The sequence below is a fragment of the Myxocyprinus asiaticus genome, chromosome 16, assembly GCF_019703515.2.
Source record: "Myxocyprinus asiaticus isolate MX2 ecotype Aquarium Trade chromosome 16, UBuf_Myxa_2, whole genome shotgun sequence".
Lineage (NCBI taxonomy): Eukaryota > Metazoa > Chordata > Actinopteri > Cypriniformes > Catostomidae > Myxocyprinus > Myxocyprinus asiaticus.
Window position 1 is genome coordinate 33,885,261 of NC_059359.1, and position 18,920 is coordinate 33,904,180.

The 18,920-nt window shown below is 37.6% G+C and overlaps 1 protein-coding gene across 1 annotated transcript in view; it reads left to right on the top strand.

The window, feature by feature from the left end:
• Positions 1-18,902, top strand: part of pip5k1ab (phosphatidylinositol-4-phosphate 5-kinase, type I, alpha, b) — a 42,299-nt gene extending 23,397 nt beyond the window's left edge. The window contains exons 3-16 of the mRNA XM_051721868.1: positions 2,064-2,126; positions 3,053-3,183; positions 3,949-4,066; positions 5,993-6,145; positions 8,358-8,657; positions 10,167-10,390; positions 10,744-10,827; positions 10,915-10,963; positions 11,074-11,155; positions 11,241-11,402; positions 11,743-11,878; positions 12,064-12,126; positions 13,469-13,556; positions 13,652-18,902. Of these exons, the coding sequence (XP_051577828.1) occupies positions 2,064-2,126; positions 3,053-3,183; positions 3,949-4,066; positions 5,993-6,145; positions 8,358-8,657; positions 10,167-10,390; positions 10,744-10,827; positions 10,915-10,963; positions 11,074-11,155; positions 11,241-11,402; positions 11,743-11,878; positions 12,064-12,126; positions 13,469-13,556; positions 13,652-13,654 (1,656 nt within the window). The 3' untranslated portion in view covers positions 13,655-18,902. The remainder of the gene's footprint in view (positions 1-2,063; positions 2,127-3,052; positions 3,184-3,948; positions 4,067-5,992; positions 6,146-8,357; positions 8,658-10,166; positions 10,391-10,743; positions 10,828-10,914; positions 10,964-11,073; positions 11,156-11,240; positions 11,403-11,742; positions 11,879-12,063; positions 12,127-13,468; positions 13,557-13,651) is intronic.
• The last annotated feature ends 18 nt before the right edge of the window (positions 18,903-18,920 follow it).

The window sequence follows — 18,920 nt, forward strand, 5'->3', positions numbered from 1 at the left end:
ATGATCGTTAGTTGCAGCCCTAGTGTGGAGTATGATAGTTTGTCCAATAAAAGTTGAGATCTATTTTATTGTTGAATATCTGTCTGAGGGTGCTTTCACACTTAGTTCGATTGCTTGGACCAAACCCGAGTTTCCTCCCGCTCCTGCTGTCTGTGCTGGTCTGTGTTCACATCATATTATTTGGGTCAGAACCACGGTCCGATTATGTCATCAACGTGTGTACAAGCGGCAGCTGTTTACCACTGTAACTAGGTAACAACTTGAGAAGATGTCACCGTGTTAAGTGAAGTATTAAAGTATGACTCTTTGGATTTACCATGAAAACTTGCCATGCACAGAACAACACTTGTGTTTGTCTCCTGCAGATGCATTGAGTGTGCAATGCTGTGATGAATATTAGCGTTTGTCTGCCGTGAGCCCGCTGATGCGTTGCAAGTGATTTGAAGAATGTGAGCCACTCTCTGAAGGCGGTGTAGGCCTATTTTGACACAAGCAGTTATGAGAAATGCACTATACCATAATAATTGCGAATGAGAGCCTACAAAGATGCAAATTATACGTCATCACAAGTGGTTCATTTCTGCGATTTGGTACAATTGCATTCATATTAGCAGTGAACCGTACCAGAGTTCACATGAACCGTACCTCAGACCACCTTTTCAAGCGGACCTGGGTGCTTTTCCTTGGTGTGCACCTGAGTTTGGAAAACCAAAAGTGCTAGTGTGAAAGCACCCTGATACCCTACCCGCTGCACTTCATCCATATATCGATAACAAATGCATCTGAAAATGTCTGGTGGAACTTCATTATACAGGGCTTCCTTAAAACTGTTTAGTCATTCATACAATGGATAGTTTTGTACATCTGTAATGCAAAACCTGGTGCATGTTTTTTTGCAATGAGAATCGGAGTATGAATTCTTTCTAGAGTCACTGAAATTTGATCTAATTGTTTGATCATATTAGACACAGTTAAACTGGAAGTGAAGGAACTAAGGAAAGCAATGGGTTCGTAACCTCTTAATAACAAATCTTCCCAGTGCAGAATGGGATCGGTAGTGTTTGGTCTATAGATCAGTCAGATACTGGTGCACTGGTTTCTGCACCTGCTTTAATGCTTGCAAATATTTTCAAGATACCCTCAGAAGGGTTATTTTTTTATTATTTTTTTTATTTGATTTTTTTTTTCAATTTGGAATGCCCAATTCTCAATGTGCTTTAAGTCCTCGTGGTCACGTAGTGATTCGCCTCAGTCCGGGTGGCGGAGGACGAATCCCAGTTGCCTCCGCGTCTGAGTCCGTCAACCCACGCATCTTATCACGTGGCTTGTTGAGCGCGTTGCCATGGAGACATAGCGCGTGGAGGCTTCATGCCATCCACCGCGGCAACCACGCTCAACTCACCACGCGCCCCACCGAGAACGAACCGCATTATAGCGACCATGAGGAGTTTACCCCATGTGACTTTACCCTCTCTAGCAACCGGGCCAATTTTGGTTGCTTAGGAGACCTGGCTGGAGTCACTTAGCACGCCCTGGGATTCAAACTAGCGAGCTAGCGAACTCCAGGGGTGGTAGCCAGCGTATTAGATGTGTTTTTTGTTTTTTATCTTAGTTTCTTGTCTGGCAGCCAAGTATTTAAATCAGTATCCTCAGTTTCATCCAAGTCTGAGTGTTATTTTAGTTGCTGGACATTGATAGAGGTATGTGAACACATGAGCCCTGTAGACTGAACTAAAGTTGACTTTACTGTTACCGTCTGTTGATCAAACAGCCATGTGAGAAGGATCTCGAAAAGGACAAATATTGACAGTTACACACACACACTGCTCTTATTGTCAATTGAAGATTCACATGTATCAAGTTCAAGGATGCACAGACACATAGGAATGTGTTTGACTTGAGGAAACACCTGTCAAACAGGAAGTTAAACCTGGACAGAGTTGAGGCCTCTAGAATACCCTCTTTTGACATGAAACCAGAGGCATAACACATGCTTTTTCTGTTCCTCTTCCTTCTCTGTCACTCTGCATTCTCTTTCTAACTATGATCCTGGATCATCTCAGAGTATGAAGAAGACCATCGGTCACCGGGGAGTTGACCCCACAGGAGAAACCACTTACAAAAAGGTCAGCATGAGGTTAAACTAGTGTCAGAAATGTACTACATTAAGGGGCAAAATTTTGGAATTTATTGGAATATATATATATATATATATATAAATGAATATATAAATATTCATTTATTTTTTTATTTTTTTTAAGTAATTTAGCAAACAGAACAAAAAAAATGAAAGTAGCTTTGGTAATAATTGTAATTGCTTCAAAATCAAATGACTCATTTTCAAAACACAACAAAGCAGATGTTAAAATATCTGCTGCAGTAGGAGAAAGTGGCTCAATCTCTTTGACCATTAGATAGCAGTAATCTAAAAGCATGTAGAAAAACTTTGTGAACCCAATTCCAACACATGTATTGAAAGCCTCATTGCTCCACAAACCTGTCTTTTACCATTTGTAAAGTGATGTTTTCCTGAATAAATGCTTGTGCCCTCCTCACAAATGTTCAGAAATGATCTGCTTCTTGTAAAAGTGCAGTAAATAAATATAAATTGGATGTTTCATATGGAAAAAACATAAATTCAGTACGTGCCCCTTGTTTTACATTTTTTGGTCCTTCATTTTTAGATATCTAGGCCATTTTCGTCACTTATTGGCATTTATGGCCCTGCTAAATTTGTGACACTGGGTCAAACGTGTCATCTGAGAATAGAGGAAGGGCAAAAGAGAAAATTTGGACTAGAAAAGAGGAATAAAGCAAAGGGAGGAGTCACAAAGGAAGGGGTGGTTGACATGACACATGTTCTGTAATCATGACACATTCCAGTGATTGCTTTACCTGAAATTACTCTTTTTAGAAAAGCATTATATTCCCACAAATCCTGAACCGCAACTCAATTATACACTTTTTAACTATCATATTATTTTACCGCCTATCCTCTCTGTTTGCACATCTTTCTCAGACATTTGCACCCTTACTCTTTCTTTGTCTTTAGACGCCCTCCTCTGCCCTAAAAGGTGCCATTCAGCTTGGCATCACGCACACAGTGGGCAGCCTCAGTCAGAAAGCCGAGAGAGATGTCCTCATGCAGGACTTTTACGTAGTGGAAAGCATCTTCTTTCCCAGGTGAGTATGAGAAGATGTGTTATTAAATAAGAGATTATGCTTTGTGTTGGCACCCTTATCAAGATCTTGTTTGTGTTGGCACCTGTGTATATGTGTGTTTTCCAGAGCTTTTTATGCATGTTGTCTTGTACTATTTGTATAGCTGTGGCTATATAAATAGATTTGAATGGGTGTGTTGCCTGTTGTTATGTCATGGCACATATACCTTGCAGCCTAGTTTTGGCATGTTGTTGCTTTTTATAAGAGAAACTCTAGCTGTCTTCAAACCTGCAAGACTGCTATCTATAATGCAATGGATAAATTGATGTTTCACACCATGTAGGAGGTTTCAAATCTTTATTAACAGTGCCTGAAGAAGGTTTTTGACCAAACGTTTTTAATTAAGACTTGCAAACTGTGAAAGTGTTTGGGACTTTTTCTATTCTTTCATCTAATTTTCCATATACAGTACTGTGCAAAAGTCTTAGACACGTAAGGTTTTTCACAAAAACATTTGTCTTAAAATGTTTTTTTATTTTTTTATTTATTTCTTTAGCTTTAGTGTGTCAATAGGAAATATAAATTTAGACTCCCAAACATTCCTTTTGCAAATAGAATATAATGGAAGAACAGGGAGCCCTGCAACAGATAGCATGGCCCCCACAGAGCCCCCCAGTGAACCCTAACCCATTTTCACTATGCACATTTTTTTGTGCCTAAAACTTGCACAGTACTTTATAATAAAACAAAAACACATCACTCTGTTTGTCTCTCTTTCTCCCACAGTGAAGGAAGTAATTTGACTCCAGCACATCACCATGGTGACTTCAGGTTTAAGACCTATGCCCCTATTGCCTTCCGCTACTTCAGAGAACTCTTTGGCATTCGACCTGACGACTATTTGGTTAGCTGAACCACACACGCACATTCACAGAAGTTCCTTATATAGTCAGTTTTTTTTATATAGTCAGTTTCTTAACTGGTATCTTATAAGGGTGTAATGGTTCAAATTTCTCACGGTTCGGTTTATATCACGGCTTTGGGGTCATATATACTGTATGTATATATATGTGTGTGTGTGTATGTGTGTGTGTATATATATATATATATATATATATATATATATATATATATATATATATATATATATATACTGCCAAATCCAAAGTAAGGATACTCTGTTTGGTAACAAACACTTCAACAGGGTTGCCCTTACTAAAAATCACCATGGTTTTACTACAGTAACCACCATATTTGTAGTAAAATCATAGTAATCACAAAATTTTAACATAGTTACTGTCTTGGTTACAATACTATAGGAAAATCATGGTTAGGATATGAAAACTACTGTATTACTGTTTAAAAAATCAAAACCATGGTTTCTGCAAGAAAACATGGTAACAGCAGTCATGGTTACTACAATATTACTATAGTAAAACCATGATTAATTTTCATTAAGGTCCTTATACGTGCGTTATTAAGGCCCAGGTATGCTACGTTTTTGCGCATTCCAGATTGGATCACGCCCGGCCAACCATGGCACCTTTCTGAGTATACTTTTCTGACCGTGAACAAATAGGAACACATTCGAAGCATGTACACTACAACTGCTACACGACACACTTTTAGTACAGTCAGTGGCCAGCGCATGTGCAGACGACGCGTGCAGACCGCGTGCACGAGTCAAGAAAATCTAGGCGGCTCACGGTGAAGCCGCTCAGTTGTGCTGATGACGAAATTTGTATCACGCAAACTGCGTGGAGCGATCAGCAATGCGGACGTGTGAAGTATAGTTTGGCCTTTACACTACTTGCATCAACATAAAGTGCATTTCACACACAATATAGATTCCACATTTGGAAGCTGTACATCACTATAGACAGAATAATAACCTTGCTGTGAAAGTGGATAAGAGAAGGGATGACGTAACGTGACTTTAGTACTTTAATCATACGTGGAAATCCCACATCTTCATCAATGGAGTAGGACAACATATCTTTGGCAATGAACACCCCAAGCACTTTAGTTATAGTTTCATGTCTGTCTAAATAAGAACTGACTGCCTGCTTAAAAACGGAAGGGAGTGTGTACATTTCGGCTCACCTGCTCTTCTCTGCGTGCCACGCACTATTTATACCAGAGTAATGTTGTGAATGGCAATCATGTTCAATGTATTACCATGAGTTTACGGCACTAGCGTTGAGCAATATCTGCAAACAGTGACTGTTTTATCAAAGTTTTTTGATCATCGCTGTTGTAATTGACTGAAAAAGAAAATGTTCCCAGACAGGAGACTTGAATGGCACAGGGGGCTTCTCTATCTGCAGCTTATTTTCCTCCGCTTGCCATTTTCAACTACACACCAACACGTGAAGGACTGTGATGTCATCAAATGATTTAACATACCAAGCTCTGTAGATAGCTGACCCATGTGAGACACATGCGGAGTGTATTCATCTACAGAGCCATACAGGTGCATTAGTGGAGGTTGTAACTGTGCTTGTCTATTTGACACTTTGTTTTCTTCATCAAACCTTGTGCTCCAGATGCATCATTAAACTTGAGATGAACCACAGTGCAAATGCTTACTGAACCGTGGGTAGTGAGCCGTACGTTTTTTTTTTTTTGTTTGTTTTTTTTTTTGTTTGTTTGTTTTTTTTTTTGTACTGAGAACTAGTCTCTACGCACCAAGACTAATTGTATATGTTTTCAGAATATCCAAATCTCGCTAATTTTCAATTTTATTTCATTTAAAATTCATCATTATGGAAGTTAATTCTCCTTAGAGACACCCCTGATGTGTTTGTGGGGTTTCTTTCTCTCTCTGCAGTACTCTCTGTGTAATGATCCCTTAATTGAACTGTCTAACCCTGGAGCAAGCGGATCGATATTTTATGTCACTAGCGATGATGAGTTCATCATTAAAACAGTGCAGCACAAGGAGGCAGAATTCTTGCAGAAACTTCTTCCCGGATACTTCATGGTGAGCATTACTCAATTGAGTGCTTATGTATGTGCTTCAGATAATGTTTTCTGGAATTAGTTCTTCTATTTAAATAATAACATACTGTATCATTTTTAAAGTCAAACATTAAAAAATGGTTCATTTACAGTCAGAAGTTTACATACACTTAGGTTGATGTCATTAAAACTCATTTTTTAACCACTACACAGATTTAATATAAGCAAACTATAGTTTTGGCAAGCCGTTTAGGACATCTTCTTTGTACTTTGTAGACGCAAGTAATTTTTACAACAATTGTTTACAGACAGATTGTTTCACTTTTAATTGACTATATCACAATTCCAGTAGGTCAGAAGTTTACATACACCAAGTTAACTGTGCCTTTAAGCAGCCTGGAAAATTCCAGAAAATGAAGTCAAGCCTTTAGACAATTAGCTTCTGATAGGAGGTGTACCTGTGGATGTATTTTAAGGCGTACCTTCAAACTCAGTGCCTTTTTGCTTGACATCATGGGAAAATCAAAAGAAATCAGCCATGACCCCAGAAAAAAAAATTGTGGACCTCCACAATTCTGGTTCATCCTCGGGAGCAATTTCCAAACGCCTGACGGTATAATGTTCATCTGTACAAACAATAGTACGCAAGTATAAACACCATGGGACCACGCAGCCATCATATCGCTCAGGAAGGAGACGCATTCTGTTTCCTAGAAATGAATGTAGTTTGGTGCGAAAAGTGCAAATTAGTCCCAAAACAACAGCAAAGGACCATGTGAAGATGCTGGAGGATATCGGTAGACAAGTATCTATATCCACAGTAAAACAAGTCCCATATCAAATAACCTGAAAGGCTGCTCAGCAAGGAAGAAGCAGCTGCTCCAAAACTGCCATAAAAAAAAGACAGACTACAGTTTGTAAGTGCACATGAGGACAAAGATCTTACATTTTGGAAAAATGTCCTGTGGTCTAATGACATTTTTTTTTAACTGTTTGGCCATAATGACCATCGTTATGTTTGGAGGAAAAAGGGTGAGGCTTGCAAACCGAAGATCACCATCCCAACTGTGTAGCGTGGGGGTGGCAGCAGGAGGGACTGGTGAACTTCACAAAATAGATGGCATCATGAGGAAGGAAAATTATGTGGATATATTGAAGCAAAATCTCAAGACATCAGCCTGGAATTTAAAGCTCTGTCACAAATGGGTCCTCCAAATGGACAATGACCCCAACCATACCTGCAAAGTTGTGGCAAAATGGCTTAAGGACAACAAAGTCAAGGTATTGGTGTGGCCATCACAAATCCCTGACCTCAGTCTGATTGAAAATTTGTGGGCAGAACTGAAAAATCGTGTGCGAGCAAGGAGGCCTAAAAACCTGACTCAGTTACACCAGTTCTGTCTGGAGGAATGAGTCAAAATTCCAACAACTTATTGTAAGAATATTGTGGCAGGCTACCCAAAATGTTTGACCCAAGTTAAACAATTTAAATGCAATGCTACCAAATTCCCAGTGGGAATGTGATGAAAGAAAAAAAAGCTGAAATAAATTATGCTCTCAACTATTATTCTGACATTTCACATTCTTAAAATAAAGTAGTGATCCTAACTGACCTAAGACACGGATGTTTTCTACGATTAAATGTCAGGAATTGTGAAAAACTGAGTTTAAATGTATTTGGCTAAGGTGTAAGTAAACTTCTGACTTCAGCTGTAGACCTGCATTACATGCATTTACACCACCCAGGGACAATAATAAGCAATCACAAAGCACCAAATTAGAGTAAATGTAAATGCTTTGGTGTGTAAATAACAGAGAGATCTCCATGTTAAATTTTACTCCCATTAAGCCACCAAATATTAATTGAAAATATGAGGGGGAAAAACAGTATGGAGCTTGACGTTGTGGTGACAGGTGCAGTTTCACCAAAAGATGGAGAGTGGCTCATCTTATTACTAATATACAAGGGAAAACAGCTAAATAATCCCATTGTCATATGAAAAATATTTTTTTTAACAATTCAAAATAATTCCAAATACATTCTCATGGCCAGTAAGACATGTTTATGACCAATATATGTTCTCAATTGACTCACCATTGGCTGGTCTGGCAAAAAGTTAATGTTGGGGCCTGACACCACCTGAAGTTGATCTTATAGTAGTTCCTGAATTGCAATGTTTATAGCATTCTAAATCGTTTTTCATCTTTATTACCTTTCCTTTTTCTCCTCTCAGAATCTGAATCAGAACAAGAGGACATTGCTTCCAAAGTTTTACGGCTTGTATTGCGTGCAGTCGGGTGGAAAGAATATCCGTATCGTGGTAATGAATAACCTTTTGCCGCGCAGTGTGCCTATGCACCTCAAATATGACATGAAGGGTTCCACATACAAACGACGTGCCTCCCCTAAAGAGAGAGAAAAGGTCATCCCCACATACAAAGACCTGGACTTCATCCAGGACATGCCCGAGGGCATCCAACTAGAACCTGACAACTACAGCGCCCTCTGCAAAACCATTCAGCGAGACTGCCTGGTGAGCATGCAACCATGCACATCTGTGTTTAGGTGTTAATTAACTGATGTTAATAAGGACATAGAATCCAGGGAAATTATGATGTTGATTAGGACTGGGCAATATATATTGAAAATTCACAACATATTTTCAGTGATTTTGGTAGCAATTTTACATGCTGGTAAGCACTAGCAGCATCATGCATATTGCAATCAATTTAATGTGCTTTGTCCCTTAAGTTTCCTTAAAGGATTAGTTCACCCAAAACTGAAAATTCAGTCATTGTTTACTCACCCCTGTGTTTTTATAATCATATATGACTTTCTTTCTTTTTCTTAACACAAAGGGAGAAATTGTGAAAAAATGTTGAGCTCAGTGATGTCATAGAATGGCAGTTTTTGGTGACCACCTCTTCAAGCTTCAGAAGGACACAAAAGTATAATTCAGAAGTCTAATAAATTATTCCATGAGACTAATGATTGTTATGAAAGCATACAATAAAGTTTGGTGAGAAACAAACCGAAATCTAATGTATTATTTAGTGAAAATGTTTACTGACTTTGATCTACTGTGCTTGTTCATGAAAGGGCACGAGAGCAACAGTTCACGCAGCCCCTCGCGACATTGGGGCATTCAAGCGAAAACTCATTTTGTTAATCTAAAAACAGCTTCTCCACAATGATATTGACAAAAGAACAACACAGCTGCACACAAAACAGAGAACTGAGCTTACTAACCATGTCCGAAGAGTTTGTATTCAAAGAATTGATGCATTTCTATGCCCAGCCTTATTTATTTTTATACGGAGTACTCTGAAATCAAACAGAAACATAGAGGAGGCTTCAGAGAGCCACAGTCACACTGTGTCCTAACCTGACAGCAAGTAACACGTGATAAAAGGTATCTTTCCTATGTTAATCAGAGTTTTTGTCCTAACCAGCAGTGACGAGCAACAGTACATTCTATCAATCATTTGTTTTCTATTTTTGGCATCGAGCCGGATAACTCTCTCTGCGGTGAATGGAACCAGTCCAAAAATGTTCTCATAACAGTATATTAAAGCCAGCATCTCATGAGCCGGTTAAAAACGACTTGATTTTGGCTGAGAATGTTACACCTACCAAATGTTTTTGCGGAGGTCTCATTCTCCTCAGGTCTGTCACAAATACTCACCGGTTCAGAATGGAGAAGAGGTGACAGACATTATGCCTATTCCATCTCTCTGTTTGATTGAGGACTCTGGTTAAAAAAAAAATAAGGCTGGGCATAGAAATTAATAAATTCTTCGACTATAAACTCTTCAGACATGTTTAGTAAGTTCTGTTCTCTGTTTTGTGTGCAACTGTGTTGTGTTCTTTTGTCACTATCGTTGTGGAGGACCTGTTTTTAGATTAACGAAACAAGTTTTTGCTTGAATGCCCCAATATCACGAGGGGGATGCATGAACTGTTGCTCTCATGCCCTATCATGAATTTATATTTTTAGCTATATTGCCCAGCCCTAATGTTGATCCATATCTTTATTTGACAGCTGCTGCAGAGCTTTAAGATTATGGACTACAGTCTGCTGGTGGGGATCCATAACCCGAATCAGGCGTCTCGTGAAAGGACGGGTGTGGTGGAGGGCGGAGTGTCAGACGGGGCCGTGACACCGGACCACAGGAGACCGCAGGCGCAGAAAGCTCTATATAGCACAGCCATGGAGTCCATACAGGGAGAGGCCAAAGGGAAAGGAACACTGGAAACAGAGGACCAGTCAGTCACCATCATATTATACCACTATCTTACCTTCTTTCTGTCTAATTCTCCACACATTTCCACAAATTAGCAGTGGATAGTGACCTACTTTAATGCTTAATAAAGCACCCAAATGTGTCTTCTGAAGGCATTTGATCACTTTTTATAATGAACGAACCGAAATTTGTCGTATTAATTTTCAAATCAAATTAAATAATTGATCAACTCCTGCATAAAGAGCCCAAATCAAATATGGCATGGTTTTTACGTCTTGTGACCTCTCAGTCACTCCTAACATGCCAAAAAAAAAAAAAAAAAAAGCTAGCTAGCTAGTCACATGACACAAGCACTTACCTTTTTTTTGTCTGTAGGTGGGGAGGAATCCCAGCACGCAACAGTAAAGGAGAGAGGATTCTGGTTTATATTGGGATCATCGATATCCTGCAGTCATACAGGTGACTACTGGACCAACCACATTTGTGTGTGCATATACACATGTTTGTGAACATCAGTAATATCTCTCCTTTATTTTTTTCTTTCAGATTTATTAAAAAAATAGAGCATTCCTGGAAGGCCTTGGTCCACGATGGGGTAAGTCATAAGTCCCTGCATGTTACTTTACAACTGACATTAAGATTGATTTGCAATTAGCCATTTGCCGCAATATGAGATAAATAGCGTTATCAATGTTTGTGTTGTAGGACACAGTCTCTGTGCATCGGCCAGGATTCTATGCTGAGAGATTCCAGCGTTTCATGTGCAACACAGTTTTTAAGAAAACACGTATGTCTCTAAATCATGTCTAGATATTGGTCATTGAGCTTGCAGTCTCTTCATGGTGTCATCATTCTGCACTCTCTGTCCCCAGTAAAGTCATCCCCCTCAAAGAAGAGTCGAGGAGGCTGTTCTAGTGTTGTGAGACGGCTTCCCATGGGATGCGCTGCTCCCGCACCCAGTGGACAGGTGGTCACTGATGCCAGCCTTGTGTACTGTACACATCTTAACCAGGCTGATACAGAAGGAGAGAGCAGTGAGTGTGATGTAACAAAATGAATGTATAAAATATTTGGAGACAATTTTTGTAGCAAAACTGATCAGTGTAAAATCTAATGCTGAATTTTTGTCATTACCATACAAAAAAAAAAAAAAAAAAAAAAAAAAAAATCAATTGTTTTGCCCCAAACATGAAAAACATTAACCTACCCTTCAAATAAAACAAGATCATCACAGTACGATATTTGAAGGAGTTAACAGAGATGGGCTGTTGCATTTTAAACAGTTTAAGTTTCGGTCTTGTAAGGAGGGTTTTATGTTGTACTTCTCTTTGGGTCATAAATCAAATGAAATCACTGAATGATTGTTGTTCTCAGGTTTGCAGTCTGGCAGACCTGACCTGCTCCAACGGGCGGATCATTTGGCTGCAAGCTCCAGTGAGTTTGCAGAGACAAATCTGTCCAACTTCTCACTGGGCAGCACAGGAATGACCTCATCATCGCCTCCTACAAGGTACCTCCACACTATGTATATCTTTTTTTCCTCTGTCACTACAAACCAAGTGGTTACTTTCTTTTATGTATTGTAGTTTACTTTTTTTCCCATCCGTTTACTTTGTCTTTTTTTCTCTCTCTTGCTGTAAATCTCTTTCTCGCAGATTCACTCTCACTTGTTTAATTACGGCTGTTCACTTACAGGTCAGTAGGAGTTGAGGTGCACAAATCTGCAATCATAGAGCCTGACAACAGCACCCCCTACAGGTAAAACTAAGCACACACAGACTTTTCATGTCAACACCCCTCATGGATAAACATTTAGGAAATTCTTAAAAAAACAATGTACTCATCGCCATGTTGTTCCAACCCTTTTCTATGAAACATAAAAGGAGAATCTTTGAATTATCTTCATACACCTGTGATGGTAGAACAGACCGAAATGCATCAATCCCCCTGCTGTAGCTCCCAAATCAGTTGTGTTGCTGTTGGTCCAGGTTGGACGTCAATAAAACATCAATGGTTCGCGAGTGTCTTGCACTGTAAGAAAATACATAAAAAGAATTGTTTAGCAAACTTAAAATATCAAGGCAATATGATGCAGTAAGATTTTTGAGTTCTTTCAACAACTCTTTAATAATTGACCTCAGTAACGTTGCTTTGTTCACAAAATGCAAAAATTGTTGTTGAGAGAACTACTAATTTCTTGTTCAGCCAGCTATCAATTTGCAAAATGAGAACTTTAAATTTGTCACCATTTCAATTATTTTCACATAAAGTTAGCAGCAATTTTTGCCTGTGAAGAGAGGAATGTCTTGCAAGGTAAGGCAGTATGTACAATTGTTTGACATAGACACACAACAGACCTCAACCCTTAACACACAAACCTCAATAATGGTGACAATCAGTAAACCTCATTAAGTTAAAAGATGAGCTCCTAACATCACCACACAACAACTGACTAACAGTGACAACAAAAAACAACAAGAACAGCATAAATAAAGTCAATAAACAGCAAAAAAAATAAAAAATAAATAACACAAAACTGCATTATTTATTCATGCTGCAATGCAAGCTGGGAACTCAAAAATCAGCAAAGTTGTTTAATATGAAATTGTTTGTTCAGTTGGCACAACATTTGGGGGAACATTGTTGGTGTTTGTGTTTTTATGTAGATTAAAGTAATTTACATTTTGTAGTATCTGTGACTCAAAAACACCCTTAAGCTGGATAAAATGCAATTTCATTTTTTAAAGTGTGTGAACAAATGTAATTTACCTCAAACCTGATGCGGCACATGAATAATGACAGTCTGTTCATCACACTAAGCTATCATATGGTTTCAGAAGACTTGGAATATAGCACACAAGTCAAATGGATTACTTTTATGGTGCTTTTTGTCCTTAATGGAGCTTGACAGTTGTGGAAACTATAAACTTTAAGGAAAAGAGATGCAATAACATTCTTCAAAAATTCTCCTTTTGTGTTCCACAGAGGAAATACCAGTAAAAAGGTTTGGTGAATAAATAATGACAGAATTTTCCTTTTTAAATGAACTTATCATATGAAATATATGATGAAACTGTTCTTTAATCTCTTTCTTTTTCAGCATGGGAGCTGAATACTTAGATGAGCAGTTAAGCAATGAAGACGCCATTTCACTTAAAGACATCATCCCAGAAACTGACATTTGTTTTGTGAGTGTCATCTAATTCAGTTTACCCATGTATAAAAATACATTCATTCTGATAAAAAAGACTCCCTTACAGTTAAACAATCATACTTTTTTCAGTAAGAGCAGAGCTGACTGATGACAGAGGAGAATTTGAAAAGAAGAGACGAGGGCACAGAAACGATGATAGGCGCCTCAGCGCTGGTATGAAGGGGTTTTTCTCTGAATGGGAGCTTTGTAAAGAACTCCAAGTGCTCAGCACAAGAGATAATGAGATGGATTTTGTAGAAGAGTGAGAGGGAGAAGGAATGAAGAGAAAGCCGAAGATAAGATGGGTATTGTGGATTTCCTCTCTTTTTCTCTCACTGCTCAGGAGATGCTGCTAAAAATCAGTTTTAACCACAAACTTTAAAAAGAATCATGAGAAATTATGTTAGTTCTCAGTCTCACATTTACCACACTTGCTCTCAAAACAGCAAGCAGAAATGCTCAAACTCATTTTCTTAGCATAGTGCTGGGAGAACACATACCCACACACACAAACATGCAGTTAGTCAGCACCACTTTATATTATTGTGAATTTGGAGGTTTTATTCAGGATTTATGTTGCATAAATCTTTATTAGCATAGATCCTTATTTTTATAGGTCTTTTAGCCTTTAGATTTCCTCTGAACTGGTGTGTCTTGAATTAATGGCTGCTAGCACTCCAGTTTATTTATCTCAGAACACAACATTTGCATTATGCCGTGATGTTGTGGGTGTGGGCAGATAAGCAGAACACATTTTTCTTCAGTCATGCCTATATACAGTATATAAAATAATAATGATTTTTTTTTTTTTTTTTTTTTCCCACTTTGAGTAAAACTGGTAAGGGCATCTTATTGGTGGGGTTTTCCAGCTCTTTCTGTATTGAGACAGCATTTGCCCTGAAATAGACAAAAAAAAAAAGGTCTAAAAATGATTCCCACTTTGTTGCATTGAAATGTTAAAACTATATATCTTATACAATAGAGTATATTCTATAAAGGCCTCATTGTGGCCTAGAATTTTATGGTTTGGCATCACTGTTACTTCCATGACTGCCTTCTCTGTGTTCTCTGTGTATTTAAGGTGCCACTCAGTTGATTGTTATTTTGTGTTGAGCTTTTCTTCTTCATTTGCCTGGATTTGCCTTTGCATCTCAATGCATCTTGTTTTTTGAGTTATTTTCTTTCTCTGCCAATGATAAGCTGCCCCTCCACATTTGGACCAATTAACTTTCAAGGTAGAGACCATCTTGCATTGCATACTTTTCTCTTTTTAATGCATACTGCTGCCATGCCAAGGCGAAATATTCATGTACTGTATTTTTGTAAATAGTTCTGTAAGTAATTATTCATTCTGTGTTCCTGTATGTGTTATAAAATGCTAATAGTGTGCTCCTATAGCACAGCAGCTGTTGTCTTTTAAATAACGCTTAATGAGTTGACTAATTGATGTGCCATTACGTCTTCCAATTATCTGCCTTAATGCAGCTCTTGATAGCAGTACTTTGGTAAGAAAACTCTCATTTCTGCTGGATACAGAAATTGCATGGCCTCCAAACACACGGACTAACATGGGTGTGCATGAGGTCACTTCAGATGAACATGCTACAGATTATTTTTTTTTTCTGCAATACATGTTTATTTTTTCTAGTTACTAATCATTTCATACTAAAGCTTTTTTCTGGCATTACACAATCCTATAATGTGTAGAGAAGACTGACAAGACTTTTAAGCAATTTGAATTTCAGTAATGTGAGCTGAAATTACATTTTAATGAGTTGGATCTGTAGATGAGAAATTTTGAGAAACTTCTCAACTGAATACCAATTGACAGCACACAACATGTTTTTTAACTACAGAAACTTTCCTAGTTACAGTTTGACTCACCTTGAAAATAAACCAATTATTTGAATGAACTGAGTGAAGAAACATGGAAGACAGTGGACACTAAAAAGGCACATGTGAACATTTTAGTTAACAAAGGAGCTGGAAAGGAAACCAAGGAGTCTTTTGCCTAGTATGAGCTCTCTGATAAATCCACCTTCCCATTATCTGAACAATACAGCTTCTGTTTCTCATCCTCTTCAATCATGAACAGAGGAAGTAGTTTTTAATGGGGCCCATTTTGTGACAGGCATTACTTCCACTTTCTTAAGTGCCCAACCACGCATTTCTTGTTGGCCTGGATATCTCTGCCACACAGATCTGAGACTGTGTAGTTTTGAAGTATTTAGAAGAATAGCTGACAGTAATGGACTGAACAATGGAGTCTTGAACAATACTTCTGTGTTGTCCCTATTGAAGACAGTTGATCATCTCTTATAAACAGTAGTGTGGGACTGAAGTCATCTTTTGCCAAGGATTTGCACTTGCGTAAAGAGAAGTTTTCATGCAGGTAGAAAATGCACCTGAAGAACATTAACAGTCTTTCCCAAGACTGTTATTGATGAAAGTACAGAATAGCTTTCTGTCTTCACAGTGGATGCAGTATTTATGCACATTCAAGTTGTTGTTGTTTTTTTTTTAAAATGTTTTTTAAGTATGTTAAAAATCAAATTGTAGAATTTACAGAAAGAAGTCAATCGGTTTTATGATGAAGTAACAGCAAAATTTGGTTTTGTTTGGTCAAGTGGGTCAATTTATTTATTGTTTGCCTTGCTCCGTTGGTTTGGATCATTTCAGTGTCTTTTATTTTATTTTTATTTTTTTTCATTTTGTAATTCAAGTCTTTGTCAGATGTCTCACATTAAATCTTGTTATGGAACATTTTGATCATCCACCTTAATGCTGCACAAAACTTAATACGGCTGGTGATAATAGCAAAAATTGTCTACCCCACAGCTAGTTTGGTTCATTTAATACTATATCTGAACTACTAGTTGTCCTCTGCAATTGTACATTTAAGGATTTGTATCAATGTTTATTTTGCCACTGATCTTACAAACAGAAATATATGCAATTAAAGGGAATATTCCGGGTTCAATACAAGTTCAGTCGATAGCATTTGTGGCTATCGCAAAAAAATTATTTTGACTTTTCACTCCTTTATAAGCAAAAATCTGGGTTCCAGTGAGGCACTTACAATGGAAGTGAATGGGGCCAATCTGTAAATGTTAAAATACTCACTGTTTCAAAATGATAGTCACTAGACATAATATGCGTGTAATAAAATTGCTTACTAACCTTTTCTATGTAAAGTTATAGCAAATTTGACTATGTTGCCATGAATAAAAAGATATATTTTAACCATGATGATTTAAACAATGTTACAGCTCAAATGATACATGAGTTTTAACAGAAGAATTAATGTAAGTGCTTTTATAAAATTATAAGCTTCACATTTTTGCCTTTAAACCCTCCAAAAATTGGCCCAATTCACTTCCATTGTAAAAGATTTGATTTTTATTAACAGTACCCAAATTAACAACTTTAACATTGCAAGTTTACAGTAGAGTAGTAGAGTTCCCCTCTTTGTTGAAGGTTGTGATGAAACCAAATCACTTTTATAAAAATGGCCTAAAAGTGCACATGGTTGTAATAATTTCTCTTTTCAACCATGTGGCATTTGTCTTTTATCTGCTCTGTAAAATGCCTGTTTCAATGCTTTTTAAGACCTTTTTCAAATTAAGTTGATTTAAGGTTCTGTGGATACGTAGCAAAAACTGATCTTGGATCACCTCTCAGTGGCTCGGTTTCATTCGGTTGGTTTGTGGGGTAGATTTTTGCATGGGTAGAAATCTAAGCACACCAGTATGGAGTCAGTTTTTAGTCCAGATTTTTATCCTTCACAATTCAGACCTCACTCTTATTCCTGTTTCTGTGTGATATGTTTTTTGTTATTTATATCTAACCGTGTAAACGCAACCCATGTTTCTGATCTCAAGATGACAAGAATCACTGCCCTCTGACCAAAACTCACTATAGAGCCATATCTATTTTTTCATGAGCTAGAAATGTGTTTGTCTTGCTAGGCTTCTGCTCCTCTAAAACCACACTAAACATCTTTACTCACCCAGTATATTGTCTCACTTCTACAGTGGTCCCAAAACTGACACTGAAATTGAAAACTGAAAGGGAACTCTAATGCATTGAGCAGTCAAACAGATGGTCATTCTTCATATGCTTTAGCCCCTGTAGGACTTTGCCCAGTGTTTTGTAACTTTGAGAAGATTTGTTTTGATTAGTAACCATAGTGAAACTAAGAAATGCATAAGACACATCAGTCGTGCACAGTGGACACAGTATCAAATGCTGATAATACAGACATGAAACAGACAACCAACCCATTTCAATTTAAATGTTTCTGCCAACATATTTCAGTGATTGTATTTATTAAGAAATGTCTTGTTGTTTTCTTTCTCGTGTTTACCTTGTTTGCATGTATGAATTTTGAATGCTTTATGTATACGTAGATGATTGTATTATGTAATCTGGCAGAAAGTAATTTCTGTAATCTAAGTAGTGTGTACAGTACTGTGCAAAAGTTTTAGGCACTTGTGGAAAATGTTGCATAGTGAGGATGTCTTCAAAAATAATGCCAGAAATAGTTTTCATTTATCACTTAATGTCATACAAAGTCCAGTAAACATAAAGCTAAATCAATATTCGGTGTGACCACCTTTGCCTTTAAAACAGCACCAATTCTCCTAGGTACACCTGGACACAGTTTTTCTAGGTTGTTGGCAGATAGGATGTACCAAGCTTCTTGGAGAATTCGCCACAGTTTTTCTATCTATTTAGGCTGTCTCAATTGCTCCTGTCTCTTTATGTAATCTCAGACTGACACGATGTTCAGTGGGGGGCTTTGTGGGGGACATGACATCTGTTGCAGGGCTCCCTGTTCTTCTATTCTAATCTTTTCTATTTGCAGAAGTAATGTTTGGGACATTTATATTTCCTATTGACACACTAAAGCTGAAGATATAAATACCATTTTAAGACAAATGTTTTTGTGAAACATCTTATGTGCGTAAGACTTTTGCACAGGACTGTATTTTATTTTGGGTGGGAGGGAAGCGCTTGACAATATAAACTTTTTTTTAAATTTTTTGTTTAAGATGTGTTTATGGTTAATGTTCCTATTCTTTATAAATCTGTGACAGCTTTTCAGCTTTTCTACATGTGAATGTTGAGTGGTGTCAGGAACAATGACTTATGACTATATTTTTACTGGGCCTGTATAAAATGTGTACATAATATGTATATAAGCAAGTCACGGAAATGCCTTTTTTCTCGCGTGGTGTTTCCAGCCGGTTTCTTCTACCATCTTTCAGTAATGTGGTGGTAGTGTTTTTTTTCACATTGCCATTCTGAAAAACAAAATAAAAATAAAATATTTTCCAAACTTGTTGAACTTATTCAG